This window comes from Phacochoerus africanus, chromosome 6 (assembly GCF_016906955.1).
Source record: "Phacochoerus africanus isolate WHEZ1 chromosome 6, ROS_Pafr_v1, whole genome shotgun sequence".
Classification (NCBI taxonomy): Eukaryota; Metazoa; Chordata; class Mammalia; order Artiodactyla; family Suidae; genus Phacochoerus; species Phacochoerus africanus.
The window spans coordinates 2,558,632-2,573,090 of record NC_062549.1 but is presented as its reverse complement, the minus strand read 5'-3'; the positions used below and the strand labels follow the sequence as shown (position 1 = coordinate 2,573,090).

The 14,459-nt window shown below is 60.9% G+C and overlaps 1 protein-coding gene across 7 annotated transcripts in view; it reads left to right on the top strand.

Moving 5' to 3' along the window:
* DENND3 (DENN domain containing 3) overlaps positions 1–14,459 on the top strand; it is a 49,139-nt gene that overhangs the window by 19,856 nt on the left and 14,824 nt on the right. For 6 of the 7 annotated variants that reach the window (XM_047783150.1, XM_047783149.1, XM_047783155.1 and 3 more), the window contains 8 exons: positions 2,345–2,500; positions 3,929–4,025; positions 4,694–4,797; positions 5,310–5,509; positions 7,174–7,695; positions 10,721–10,980; positions 12,391–12,561; positions 13,770–13,899. In XM_047783150.1, coding sequence (XP_047639106.1) covers positions 2,345–2,500; positions 3,929–4,025; positions 4,694–4,797; positions 5,310–5,509; positions 7,174–7,695; positions 10,721–10,980; positions 12,391–12,561; positions 13,770–13,899 — 1,640 coding nt within the window. The remainder of the gene's footprint in view (positions 1–2,344; positions 2,501–3,928; positions 4,026–4,693; positions 4,798–5,309; positions 5,510–7,173; positions 7,696–10,720; positions 10,981–12,390; positions 12,562–13,769; positions 13,900–14,459) is intronic. The other variant, XM_047783153.1, reaches the window with a different exon arrangement.

Below are 14,459 nucleotides of genomic sequence, written 5' to 3'. Positions count from 1 at the left end.
CTGCTCCTGCGGCATATGGAGGTTCCCAGGTTAGGGGCCGAATCGGAGCTGTAGCTGCCAGCCTACACCACAGCCACAGCAACACAGCAACGCGGGATCTGAGCCGTGTCTGTGACCTACACCACAGCTCACAGCAACGCTGGATCCCTAACCTGCTGAGCCAGGCCAGGGATGGAACCCGAAACCTCATGGTTCCTAGTCGGATTTGTTTCCACTGCTCCATGATGGGAACTCCTAATCATCCCTTTCTAAAACTTGTTTATTTTTGGCCACACCCACGGCATGTGGAAGTTCCTGGGCCAGGGATTGAACCCATGTCACAGCAGCCACCCCAGCCGCCGCAGTGACAGCTCTGGATCCTTAACCCCGGCACCACACAGGAGCGCCTCACCGCCTCCTTCAGGCCTTGACTCCAAACACGGTCACGCTCTGAGCACTGGGGTCAGGGCTCCGACATGAATCTGGGGACCTAATTCTACCCAGGACGCCTTGGCATCGCTCCTTCCTTCCCCCGGAAGGGTTTCCGCAGAGTCTGTGGCAGGGCTGGCTTATTGCTGGTGCCTCATCTTAGCCAGAGCCCAGGCTGTGGGAGTGGAGTCCTGTGTGGCCGGGGGGGGCGGGGGGGACCCCAGCAAGGGGGCCCTGGTGGGACTGTCTCCCACGTGAACCAGGACGGCGACCTGCATTCCTCGTCGGCTCACCTGCTGATAAGCAGAGTCCACATCGTGTGTGTCGGCGTTTGGCGCAGCTGCTCCAGTGTTTGCTTGGGCGCAGTGTCCCCAGGGGCTGGGTTCTGGCATCTGCACACATTCTTGTTAGAGTTCTAGAGTGCACCTGGGGGTGGATTCTCACCTGGCTAGACCCCGCAGGGTGGGATGTGGGGTGTCCCAGGCTCACCATGGGGGACTGTTTCTGGATGTGAACTAACCTGTGTGTGGCCGGTGGCACGTCTGTGAAGGGCTCTGGGACCGTGATCTGGGATGTGGCGCCCCCCCTCTTGGAATGTGGGGTGCACAAGAGCCCATGTGCGGCGTTCGCCCCTCTCCCCGGGACGCCCTCGTGCCTGGCCCTTCCCGCCACGCTGTCTTCCTCACCTTGATCGGAGTGTGTGTTTGCCCCGCCTGACCTCCTGCGGGACAGGACTGGGACCCCCGCCTCCCCCCGGCTCAGGGGTCTGGGGGAGAGAGAAGGAGGGCCTGGGGGCAGTGGACCGCCCCTCCCGCAGCTGGATGCTCCGGCATTGGGGTTGGTGGGGCACGACTCTGCCACAGGCAGCTCTTGGCACTTTTATGCAGGAAGAGTCATCAAAATCCCTTTCTCTGCAGGACCCTAGTTCTGCAGGGTGAATGGCCGCAGAGTCGTGGCCACACTCCTGCTAGGTGATGGTCGCCTGACCCCTCAGCCAGGGCTGGCCATGCGTCTCCAGCGCAGGTCTCGTCACAGGCGGGGTAAAGCAGCAGGGTTCCCTGCCTGGACTGGCCCTGCTGAGCCCCAGACCTGGTCTCACCTCCCCACCCCCCACCCATGCTGGAGCCACAGGGGCCCTGCAAGCCTGCTGACACCCGCTGGGGCCTTGGGGGGCCAGTGTCCCCTCACTGTGTGCTCAGGGCCGTGTGCATCCTGCCTCCCACCTTTCAGGTCCCAGGTCGCCAGAGAGACTCCCCCACTTTGTTCTGGTCCCTGCCCCGCCTCCCATTCCCTCCTGTTGGGGGGCGTTTGTCTTTCCCTTTCTTCCCACTTGAACGCAAGCTCCAGGCGGCTGGGCTTTGCCTGTGGTCACCCCTCACCATCTACCCCCGACCCAGCCGGCCTGCGTGCAGGTGGTGGGTGTTCGGGACGGCGGTGGGTAGACACTTTGGGTGGGTTTAATTTGCATGTTGAAAGCCTCAGACTTGCTCCTTGGCTTCCCAAGTCGCATCTAGATGCGCAGCTGCAGGTGGTGTTGGGGAGGCCGGGGTCCTGCCTGACGAGCCTCTGTCCCCGGGAATCCCCAGAATGTGGCTGTCCCTCGGTGCCCCCCGGTCTGCCTGGGTGGGGCGTGGGGACAGGAAACCTCACCGTTCCCACGGGCAGCCCTGACTGCTAGAAGCCTTTTGGCCTTTGTGAAGGGGTGGTGTTTGCAAGGGGGCAGAGTGAGTCAGCTTGGATAAAACCGCGCGTGGACTGAGACCCGGGCTGGGCACCGGTGGGCGTTTCTGTGCGGAGGTGATGCGGCTCTTCGGGGTCGGATCTTTAGTGACCCCGCCCCGCCCCCAGTTATTCAGTGTCCTGAGCGACCTGCGAGTGCTGCTTACCCTCTCCCCAGCCCGTGAGCCATGGTCAGTGTCCCTCTGCTCCTTTCCAGCATCCAGAGCCTTCAGCTGCACCACGAGCTGCACCTCGCTCACCTCTGCGCCAGCACGGACCTGAACGAGGGCCGAGCCTCCCGGCGGGCCTGGCAGCACAGGCTTAACTGCCAGATCCAGCAGATCTGCCTGCAGCTGCTCGTCAGCATCTTCAGGTATTTCCGTCACTTCCTGGGGCTGTGACCGGGTCCCCAGCCAGCTCCCAACTCCACGGTGGCCACGGTCTGGAGCTCCGGGCCTGAAACGTCACACTGACGGATGCGAGAGGCCCTGCCCCGGAAGTTGAGCCGCAGCGTCCCTGGCAGTGTCGGTCCCGCCGGGTCTGTCCCACCCCCTCGCCTCTCCCGCAAGTGACCGCCTTAGATGGTCAGCCCGGGGTTGGGGGGCAGACGGATCATTTCAGGAATGGAGCCCACCGGAGGAGAGGCCAGGCTGGAGCACCCACGACTGGCCCCGGGGAAGGTTTTCCTTCTCCTCATCCCTGTCACTGTCACCAGCAGCCTCTGTTGTGTGGTTTGGGAACGAGCACTCGAGCCGGATCAGTTGAGACAGGAAGATGTGTTTGTTTCCGTGTGATTTCCTGCAGGGCTCGTGCTGCTATTTCTGACCTAAATGTGCAGAACATCTGAGAAATACAGGCCTATGTACAGCACACCTTTGAGAAATTAGTAGTGGAAAAGGCTTTGCATTCTTCCTACTCTCCTTCACGTGTCCCTGAAGCCTTCTCCCCGGGTCCTGTAGCAGGTCCCCTTCTGATCCAGACAGATCCTCGCTTGGGAGAGGTTTAGACCAGAGCTCCCTGGGAGTGATTTGGTGACCATATCTACCTAAAGCCAACCATTGACGAGGGAACAACGGGATGCTGTGTGAGAGGCAGGCTGAACTAGCGCTTTCCTCAGAGCCGCAGCTTCTGTGGTTGTGGAAATGTTGTCTTCCTTTTGTTCTTTGAAGACGGGCTCTTTCACGAGGAAGGATTTGTTAGAATGCTCTGCAAGCTTGATGAGTTTAGTTCATTAAAGAGCAGAAAATACGGTATCAGATTCTAAAACTTTACGTCCCCTAGAGGAAGGAACTTTTTCCCTCTCGAGAGAAGGCAGACACTGCAGGAGCTGCGTACTGATTACGCTGGTAGGCTCGTGGATTCTGTCAGTAAGGCTGTTGCTTTAGACGTGGGGGTCGTGTGCCAGAGTTCCCACGGTGTGTGGATGGGGAAGTGGCTGACGGCTGAGCTGGGTTCATACTCGGGTCTGGCTGCCCCTAGGTAGCACCAGCTGGCTCAGTTGTATTTGTGTGGACAGTTATCCGTGTCGCCTCTTCATTTGCACGAGTTGCTCCGGGGCTTGCAGAAGACAGACCCGCCCCTCCTGGGGCTCCGTTCCAGCCGGAGGGGAAGCTGTGCTCCAAGTTCTGAGACAGCCTGGCCCCAAAATACACCAGTCGGCGTCACTCAGGGCTCAGAATAATCTCCCTGCAGCACAGAGCTTTTCGGAGTGTGCGTCCTTCTCATTGTTTTTCTGCTGAGAGTAACGTGGTTTTCGTGTATTGCAAAGTATTTCAGCGCTTAGACCACCTCTTTTCATCAGGGAAGTGAAGAATCACTTGAATTACGAACACAGGGTGTTTAACAGTGAGGAGTTTCTCAAAACTCGCGCTCCAGGGGACCAGCAGTTTTATAAACAGGTAAGAGGTGTGTGCATCATCCGTCCTTTGTGTTTTTCTGGATTTCAACTGTTTTTCGAAACAAGGGTTTTCCAGCATCGGTTTACTATTTTATTTAGTCTTAGCCTGGTTCCTTCTGATCCTCTGGCCAGCTCGGCTTTTTTTCAATCGGCTTTTTAGAGTGTGATGGACACATAACCAAATGCACCCATTTTGTGTGTGGAGCTTTGTGTGCGAGGGCTTTTGACAAGGGGGTGCCCGGCAGCCCCTCCCTCCGTCCGGATCCAGAACCTTCCCATCACCCCTTCCCGGGGCCGGGCAGCGTCCACGCTCCCCGGGAGCCGACCTGGACATGGTTCTGCGTGTGTCTGCAGAGCCCCTGGGAGGCCACCGTCCCAGGACACCCCAAATCGACGACAGAATGCAGTCCCTGCTGCAGCTGCTGTTGTCCCGGGGGACAGGGTGGTTTGGGCTTTCGGATTTTTTGTGTTTTTCAAGTGCAAAGAGCGGCCGATTCAGATTGGCTGGTGAGGAATTGAGGGGGACTCTTAGGCTGTGGTACATTAAGGAAGCGGCCCGTGCTGGGGACCTTCCCTCCAAAGGTGCTGGTGAGAGGCGGCTGGGCGGCGGCTGGCGGCACAGAGGGAAGGGCCTGGGGCGCACGCAGCGAACCCGCCGGCCTCTTGCAGGTTCTGGAGACGTACATGTTCCACGCGTTCCTCAAGGCCCGGCTCAGCAGACGGATGGACGCCTTCGCCCAGATGGAGCTGCACACGCAGTCGGAGGAGGACAGGTCTGCCTTGGGTTCCGAAGGCAGCGGGACGCTTGGGGCTCCGGGGGCTGTTTGGATGGATAGACAATCCTCTCAGCTGGAAAAGCCTCACACGTCAGGTTCACGACCAGTGGGGTAACCTGTCGGGCCCCACCCCATGCACCTCTGCTTGGGACCGTGCAGGTGCCTGGGTGGCCAGGCCGGGTCCCTGTTCCTGCCGTTTCCCCCCCTTCCTCCTCTCGCTACCCGCCTCCTCCCGGCTCCCGCCGCCTCCACGCTACCCAGAAACCCTCACCCATGCATCCGCTGTCGACGAGCCTGGTGCGTTGTGTGTGTCGTGGCCTCTCCTGGCTGCAGACAGGCCTCTCCCGCCACAACCACATGTGGCAGCGGGGGTGGGGGGCAGCCCTGGCCCTGCTGTTTCTCACCCGGCACAGGAACGTGGCATGCTGGCAGTGCGCTGGGCAGTGCCCAGCCGGACCTGCTCCTCAGTCTTCGTCATAGCTCTGAAGTGGTGGTTTTTCTCTGCCCAGGATAAACGGGACGCTTCTGAGTCCGCGCAGACCCACCATCGAGAAGATGGCCAGCCGGAAGTCCACGCTGCTGCAGGCGGCCCCCCGGCGCAAGGTGGTCAGCATGCCCGACCTGCAGGTCATCGCGGTGCCCGAGCTGCTGCCCCGCAATTCGTCGCTTCGGAAAATACACACCGCGGATGGCGGCAGCAGCCATGCAGGTGGTGCAGCGGCTCCCCTTCTGTGGCTTTTGTCAGGCGCGTGGTCCTGACATGGCAAGTCGTTCAATGAAACTGCAGCTTCTTTCATTCGAATGGAATGGGGCTTTTCCCCCCAGCAGTTTAATTATTCGAAGCATTTTTAGAACATTCATTTTGTAAACCGTGTTCATTATAGCATGGTTTCTTATCTGCATCCCCCCCCCGTCTCCCTGCTAAAGACAACCACGGCCGTGGTTTCGGTGTCTTCGTAGATGCTGTGTGTCTGTGCACGTACACCTGTGTGTACACAGGAAGCGCGTGGTTACCGAGATCAGTGTCTAATGGGGTCACAACTGCTAAGCCTCCAGTGATTGCCAGGCTCTTCCTAGATGCCTGGGTACAAAGGAGGCCAGTGCCCGCTCCCTTGCAGAGCTGGCACTCCTGGGAGGAAGGCAGGCGATAAAGAGAAAGAGGTAACGTCAGGGAATCAGCGGAGGTGTCCTGTGTCCTGACACGGAGGGCGCGAGGTCAGGGCCCGTGACGGGCAGTGGCTGTGTGACTGGAGGGGCCCGGCCGTGGTCTCCGGGGAGGCACCTCCCGGGGGAGGGACGTGTGATGCGAGGCAGCAGCTGCGTCTCTGAAGCAAAGCACAGCCCCGAAGGTCAGCTCAGAGTCTGCTTGGCATTAAGTTACTGTAGAGCTCGTTGGATGTCTGTGAGCCACGTCTCATTTCCGTGTGCGCTGCAGCAAAGCGAGTCACATGTGACATCTGTTGCTTAGATGCACTGCTCTGTGCAGTCCCAGGGTGGAGTCCCCCTCGGGCCACAGTGGGCGGGAGAGCGGGCGAGGCCAGGTGCTGTGAGCCGCCTGGGCCCCCTGGTGGCCGCCGCCTGGGCCCCCTGGTGGCCGCCGCCCGGGGCTGAGGCACCAGCTACCAGTTGGTGCCCATGTGTTCCTGGAAGAGCTGGGGGCTGAATGAGGAACACCCCCTCCCCGTGTTCGAGTGAAAAGACCTTAAGGACCCCTGAGGCCCCTGCACCTCTGCTTCCCAGCTGTGTGAGCCTGGGCAGGTGGCTACACTTCCCTTCTGCCCACTCACTCTGGGGATGCACTCAGCTCTCTGCCCTCTGACCCTTCACCTGGAGCTTCCCCACTGTCTCCTCAAGGCTCCGTCCTCCTCCTCAAGGGGCTTCGTGGCTGAGACCCCACCCCCCTGCGGTGAGCAGCCTGGGAGCTGCCCATGACATGTGTTGAAGGCATTGGTGTGACACTCACCTGGGTTAAGTGTGGGCACAGTAGCTGTGTACGGGGACGAGTGGAAGCCTCAGTCCCCCCCACATCTGTGAGATGGGCGCGGTGACGGCACCCATTGTACGGGTTGCTCTTGAGGCGAGCGAGACAGCTGTTGCCTGGCAGGCACCTCTTGGCCTAAGGTGGTAGCTCAAGCCTCCAGTAAAGACCCACTGCCACGTGTTCCAACTTGGCATCGCCAGTTTTAGCAAACGACGTGATTCGGCATTCTCAGGGTGCCATGGGGGCCGCGAGGGGGTGCGGGGTGTCTTCCGGAAGAGACGCACAGGTTCCTCCCTCACGCTGCGCCAGGCGCAGGGACGCTGGCCGGGGAGACGGGCCGGGCGGGCTGCTCACGTGGGGTCTGTGCCGACTACTCCTCTCCTGTCCCTCAGCTGGGAGCCTGGCCCTCCAGCCCACCTACACCTTCAAGATCCCGGAAGTCCACTTCCCGCTGCTGGCCCAGTGCGTGCAGGTGTTCTACGAGGACTGTGTCGCCCAGCTGAGCAAGGCCATGGTCTCGCTGGCGCCCGAGAACTCGGTGCTGCTGGCCAGGTACTTCTACCTGCGCGGCCTCGTGCAGCTGATGCAGGGCCGGCTGCTAGGCGCCCTCCTGGACTTCCAGAGTCTCTACAAGACGGACGTGCACATCTTCCCCGCCGACCTCGTCCAGAGGACCGTGGAGTCACTGTCGGGCCACGAGCGCGCGCAGGCCGAGCGGATGCCTGAGCTGCGCAGGCTCATCAGCGAGGTCATGGACAAGCCTGTGGACGCCCCCAAGGCCGACGACCGCGTCAAGAACTTCGAGCTGCCCAAGACGCACCTGCAGCTGGATGACTTCGTGAAGAGGGTCCAGGAGTCCGGCATCGTGAAGGACACCGGCGTCATCCACCGGCTCTTTGAGGCGCTGACCGTCGGTACGAGGATGCGCGAGGTCGTGGGAGGCAGGCCCTCGAGGGCAAGTCCACCAGCGGGGGGTGGGCGCCGCCAGCTCCCTGGCAGGGGCGGATGGGGGGCTGGCTGGGCCTCTGCGCGGAGGGCCCAGGAAGCTTGATGGGATCTGTCCCGTCCCGTCCCAGGGGATCCACTCACTGCGTGGTGGCCCCCCCTCCCACCTGGGGACCCCAGGCTCCAGTGGGAAGGTTTCAGACACACAGCAGCCCGGAGAGAGCTTGGCCAGTGCCAGGCTCCCCCCGCCCCCCAACTTTCCCATGTTTACTGCGGTCGTCTGGTTGGTCCAGCACCCCTCCCCCTCCCCAGCCCCCCAGAGGGACGCGTCCAAACCGGACCTTTCCTTTCTGACAGTGGTTGGCATGCGTTTGCCACATGTGGATGTGCCCACAAATGGCACTTAGGTTTTGTGTGTTTTAAACCACTCCCGAATCACGTGGTGTGCGTGTCCAGTCCTGGTTCTGTTCAGGGCAGCGTTTCAGAGTTTATCGCGTCGCTGTCTTTACTGCTGAGGGTGTCGCACGTGAGGACAGCCGGACTGACTTCTCTGATGCAGACGAGCGAGGCTCCCCGCCTGTGCCCCGAGTGCAGATGGACCTCTCTCTGGGACTGCGAGCAGCCCTCTGGGGGTGGGGTGGGGGGCACCGTCCCCACGGCAGGTGTGGGGTTCCCCCGGGACAGCACAGGGTGCTGTCTGTGGGAGGATTTTGTGGCGTAGCGAGGGAGGGGACCTTGTGCCGTTGTTCTGGCCGCGCGTCTGCATCTGTGCTCCGGGCTGTCCTGGCCCCTCCTCTGACCTGCCCGGCAGTCTTGCCATTTTTCATCGGGAAGGTTCCCCTTCCGCCTCCTGTGCAGAAGCCCCTGTGCCCCGGAACGGCTGTCCTTTGGTGGTAACAGGTACCAGACACCCTTCCTCGTGACGACACCGCGGTTCAGTACGTGGCACCTGCCTAGTTTCACATCCTTTCCACACACACGTGAGCCCCCCTGCCCCTGCCAGGCAGCGTGAGGGACCATTTGTTCACGCCCCCTTAGTCTGATGAGGGCGTGGCCATCCAGCACCCATGGGGGCCCCTGCTTGATGACACCTTATACCAGCCTGTTGCTACACAGCCCAGGGTGGCCCATGGCTCGGGTGTCACTGTTTTCCTGGTAGAAGAGGGTCTGTCCCCCAGTGCTTCCCTCTCCTTGGCCTGAAGCGGATCCCGTGGCCCCGCTGTGGGCAGCCAGAAAGCGTGGTTTTAGGGCTGGACACACGAGCGTCGTCCAGCAGCCCCAGACTTATGCTCAGCGACGTGGAAAGGACATGCAGGAGGGCGTCCTGGGTGACCCGCGCTGTCAGGGACATCGATGGCCCTCTGGTCACTTTGGCTCCATTTACCCTGCACATGGCTCGCCAGCGGTCTTGATCCTGGGACATGTGAGCCGTTGTGGCCCAGCAGCAGGTGTACACTCCGGCCTGGCAGCCACGCGTGTGTCCAAATGAATGTGTCCAGGTCTCGGTCAAAGCTGAATGTCGTCGTCTCAGAATGAACAGATGCGACCGAGGACACGTGTCGGAGGCTGACAGTCGTGGAGCAGGACGCTCGTGGTGTGGCCCCAAGGCGGGGAGGCTGTCGTGGGCGGCCTTCGGCGTGGCCCGCGGGAGCGTGGGGCCCCTGACCCTGCCTCCCTGTTAGATGGACTGGGAGCATGTGGGGGTGGGGGTGGGGGGCGCAGAGAGGCATTTTGGTGCTGAATTGGAGGCAGACGAAGAACGAGCAGTCTGTTCTCACGGCCATGGGCATTCTGTTCATGTGGATGCGTGTGGCATGGGCGCGTGTGGCAGCCCCCCGTGGGCACAGTGGCCGCCAGCGTGCATTGTCTAGATGGGTGCGGCCATGGCGCAGGTGGGTCCACAAGCTCACCTCGGGGGTGCCTGGCCTCTGGTGCCCCAGCTCCCAGCTCCCTGAGCCTGGGGGCCGCCTCACGTCCATCTGTGAGAGGAGAAGGCTGCAGGGGCCCAGGTGGCCGAGGGTTTGTCCTGATGACGGAAGGGACAGGGCACTGGGCTCCAGGCTCCTCGTCCCTGCATCCTTGGCCCCCACGTTGGTTAAATAATGGCTTTGTGGTTCTCCCCAGCTCCCCTCTCTCATTTCCTCAGTTCTTGGGCTTTTTGTTGCTTGGCTGTTGAGACTGTGTTTTCTTCTATGTTGTCCACTTAAAACAGCAAATGCTTCTGATTAAAACGCAGTTGCTCAGACTCACCAAGAGGTGTAGACGTAGGTGCCCCCGTCCAGTGCGGCTGTGCCGAGGAGCGTTTCCAAAGTGGAAGTGGGACGAGGACAGTTTTGTGGGGTCAGGTGCCGCCTGCATGTGCTCTGGCGCCCGGCCACCCAGCGTGGAGACCCCTGCAGCCAGGTTGAGATTTTCTCCTGAATGTCCCTGTGCCGGTGCCTCGTGGTGGCGAGGTCTGACTTGCCAGCTCTTCCTTTTGACAGCGGCAGCAACTCTCACTCCGTACCCGGGCGTGGCCGGGGCACTGCCTCTGCTGACCTGCCCCAGTGCTGCCCCCTCTCACTGGCCACCCAGAGCTGTCATTCCCCAGATAACCACAGCGGAGCTGTCACGGCCTCTCTTGGCCATTTCCAGCCAGCCCAGGATGGGGAGGTTCCCGGTTCCTGAGCAGGGCGCCAGCGGGGACAGCAGACCCGCAAACACAGAGCAGAACAGCGTGGGCAGGGGGCATCCTCCTGGCACCCGCCTGCCTGTCAGCAAGGGCCCTCCGCTCCAGGCCTCCGTCTAGGGGCTGGAGAGGACCAGCCAGGCTCGGCCCAGATCAGGTGCCCATCTGGGCACCTGGAGCAGCTGGGAAAGGGAGGGGCAGCTTTCCCAGGTGTTTCCATCCAGGGAGACTTAGGTCCTGACGCCACCTGCTGCCTCCAGCGGGTAAAGCATTGCTTCCTAATAGGCAGGAAGCGGTAAGAAACCCTTTTTCTTGATGACACTCAGGACAACAGAAACAGATTGACCCAGAAACGTTCCGAGAGTTCTACAACTGCTGGAAGGAGGCAGAAGCAGAGGCCCAAGAGGTCAGCCTGCCCCTGTCGGCGCTCGAACACCTGGACAAGAACGAGTGCGTGTACAAGCTGTCCAGCTCCGTCAAGACGAACCTCGGCGTCGGCAAGATCGCCATGACCCAGAAGCGCCTGTTCCTGCTCACCGAGGGGCGGCCGGGCTACGTGGAGATCGCCGCCTTCAGAGACATGGAGGTAGGAGCAGCCCCGGCGGCCCCGGGCTTGGGGGGCTCCGCGGCCAGAGCGGACCCTCGGACCCCGCCACCAGCGTCTCGGGCCGCGCCTCAGTTTGCTCACCTGACAAGTGGGGTGGGACGGAACGGATCTAGTAGGGAACGCGCTTAGAGCCGTGGGTGTTCCTGGAGGGCTGCCTTGTGTGTGGGGAGGCACGAGAGCGCGGAGCAGGCTCGTTCTTTGGCGGTGCTCTGGGCAGACGGCATCGGAGAAGCACGGATGTTGCACCGCGATGCCTCACGGGGAAGGGCCGCGTGCCCGCCCCCGCGCTGCCGGGTCTCACGTCCCCTCCTCAGCTTCCTGGCGGGCCCCCGTTACTTATTTTGTAACGACGTCAGCGTCCTCTTCCCCCTTGAGGAACCCGAATTGAGCTCGTCACTCATCTTGGGCCTTCTTTTCCCAGGCGTGTTTCCTAAACTTGTAAGCGGCAGGTGAGGTGTGTTCATGCGGTTACCAAGCAGTGGCCGAGACAGAAAAGCACTAAAGCTGCTCTGCCACCTCGCTGAGGCCGGGCCCGCGGACCCGCCTTCTCCCCGATTCCTTCGGTCCCCCCACCCCCCCACTTTGCTGACTCCTTCCCAGAGGTGCAAAGAGAGTTTTAGGAGGTGGATGAATGAAGCACCTTTAGACGCGCTGCTCAGCACAGGGAGCCCGACTCCGTGCTCTGTAATAACCCGTGTGGGGAAGGAGTCTGGAAAGAATGGATGTGTGTGTGTGTGTACGGCTGACTCACTTGGCTGCACACCTGAAACCAGCACCGCATTTTAAGGCAACTCTATTAATTCATTAATTTATTTATTATCTTTTGTCTTTTTAGGGCCGTGCCCACGACATATGGAGGTTCCCGGGCTAGGGGTCTAATCGGAGCTGTAGCTGCTGGCCTACCCCACAGCTCACGGCAACACTGGATCCTTAACCCACTGAGCAAGGCCGGGGTTCAAACCCGCGACCTCATGGTTCCTAGTGGGATTCATTTCCGCTGTGCCATGACAGGAACTCCTCCTGTAAGGCAACTTTAATACATTTTTTAAAAAAGAATGAAGCCCCTTTACATGCTGTGGACGAGTCGTTTGTGTGGCCACGAAGGGCTGACAGATCACACAGCCCCACGGGAAGCCTCGCTGAGCTCCTGGACGCCCCTGGGACCCCACTGCATGTCACCTGTTGCTGAGAACAGATCATGTTGGGGGGGTGGTTCCTGCTGGACCTCCCTCTGCCAGCCCCGACCCAGGCAGCCCTGACGGCTCTGCCTTCATGTGCAGATGGCAGCAAGTGCTGGCCGAGCGGGGACAAGGAGCAGTCTCTTGTTAGCCCTGGTGTCCCTGAGGGCGTCACCTCACCCACCAGCCTCTTCTTTGTCTGCCTCTGCAGGAAGTTAGAAGCACCACAGTCGCTTTTCTGCTTCTGAGAATTCCCACCTTAAAAATCAAAACGGCGTCCAAGAAAGAAGTCTTCGAAGCCAACCTCAAGACCGAGTGCGACCTGTGGCACCTGATGGTGAAGGAGATGTGGGCCGGGAAGAAGCTGGCCGACGAGCACAAGGTCTGGGGCCTGGGCTGCTGTCCGCTCTCACTCGAGCCGTGAAGCTCGGGGACTCGGGCCTGGCCCGGGCGCAGGATGGGCTGAATCAGACGCGTCGCATCAGCCGGCACTGAGGCGGCTGGGTCTGCGGGACCAGCACAAGGCCCTGGGGACAGGTGCCGGGGCCGGCAGGAGTGTGGGTGGACCGTGGGAGTGGCTGTTCTGTCCCCCACCCCCGAACTACCCCCTCCCCAGTTCTGGTGATGTCGGGGGTCGGGGGGGAGGTGGTGGGGGCTGGCCTCGGGCAGGTCTGAGTCGGGTGTCCTGGGCACCCCCGCTCTGAGCGGCTCTCCCCCTTTGCAGGGTTGGGTTTTGGTCCGGGATGTATCAGACCCCTCCCTGGGGGTGTCTGTACCCTGGGGCTTGTTCCTCCACTTGCCTCGGGCCCAGTCGATGCTTTGATTATTAATTAGATCACATCAAGGCTTCCTGGCCGGGGAGGGCACCGTGGACGGAGGTGGCACGCAGCGTGGAGGAGGCCTGTCTTGTCTGAGTGGCAGGAAGGGGGAACCCCACAAAACGGCCCCAGAGGATGGGTGGGGAGCCCACCTAGGGAGCGGCCACTGACTGGCGGAGACGGCGAGACTGGCCCCACCACAGCGGGAAGTGTTGGAAAGGGCGGACGGCTAGGGGCGGGAGAGTGGCCGTTTGCGATGGACGTTCGTGGCCGGAGGAGCCCAAGGCCACGAGAACAGAGGGAGCACGTCTGTTAGCAGCGAGGAGGGGGGCCCAAGTCCTTACACTCCAGGGTCTTTGACCCTTGGGCTGACCGTTTGGTTTATTTGGCACAAACCAGCAGAGTCAAACCAAAGCCCGTGGGCTGGCAGGCCGTGAGGACAGCCCCGCTGGCCCCCATCCCGCCAGCCCCTTTATGTGGTCTGGGTGGCCTCCGCCCTCGACAGGCGGGAGCGGGTGTGATGGGCGGCGTAGCTCTCAGAGCTGGTCTTTCTCCCTGGCCCTGCGTAGAGGAGTTTTGCTGATCCTGCTGTAAACAGCTGGCGTTTGTCTCAGTTGAGAGAAAACAATTCCATGACATCGGATCCAAATTTAAACTTTTTGGGGTGCTTCGAAAAACATGCATCTTTAAAAGAACGTTTTGTGTAATGTGACGGCGTCTCACGGCGGAGGGGCTTCCGTGACGCTGTGTCGAAATGCTTTCTGTCCTGTAGGACCCCCAGTATGTCCAGCAGGCACTGACCCACGTCCTGCTGATGGACGCCGTCGTGGGCACGCTGCAGTCGCCCGGTGCCATCTATGCCGCCTCCAAGTTATCGCACTTCGATAAGCTGAGGAGTGAGAGTAAGATGAGCCCCATTGGACGCCGCCGCAGCCCTGGTCTCTTGAACACGCGCCTCAAGTGGTTTTTAGCTGCTAGGCTTTCAGCAGTTAGAACCAATCCCAAATTTCTCAAAGATTTTTTCCTTTTATATTCTTCATTTTGGAGGAATGTCGCCCCCTGTTTGGTGTCTTTCCTTTTCTCGCTGAACAGCACCTTGGCGCTCGGCTCCTGGGGCCCCTCACTGGCGCGGTGTCTGTGTAACAGTCCACTTCGCACCAGACCGTATTGCGTGTGGGTCCTGAATCTCGGCCACCAACCACAGAATTCCCGCCGGGTGGTTCAAGCAGAGTAGAAAATTGCAGGAGGCTGCTGAGCGGCTTGTGGCGCCACCATTGTGGTCCCTGGAGCCCCATGGCTGGACTCCTACCCACCGCAGGGCTGTAGGGACCTCTGCACCATGACCCCGACCGCTGGACCTCACCGCGTGAGCACTGGCGAATGACCCCCCCCCCACCAAAGCCACCTGTCCGCGACCTTGACCGCTGGAGCTTTTGTCTCCCTTAATTAGGGACGGAATCAG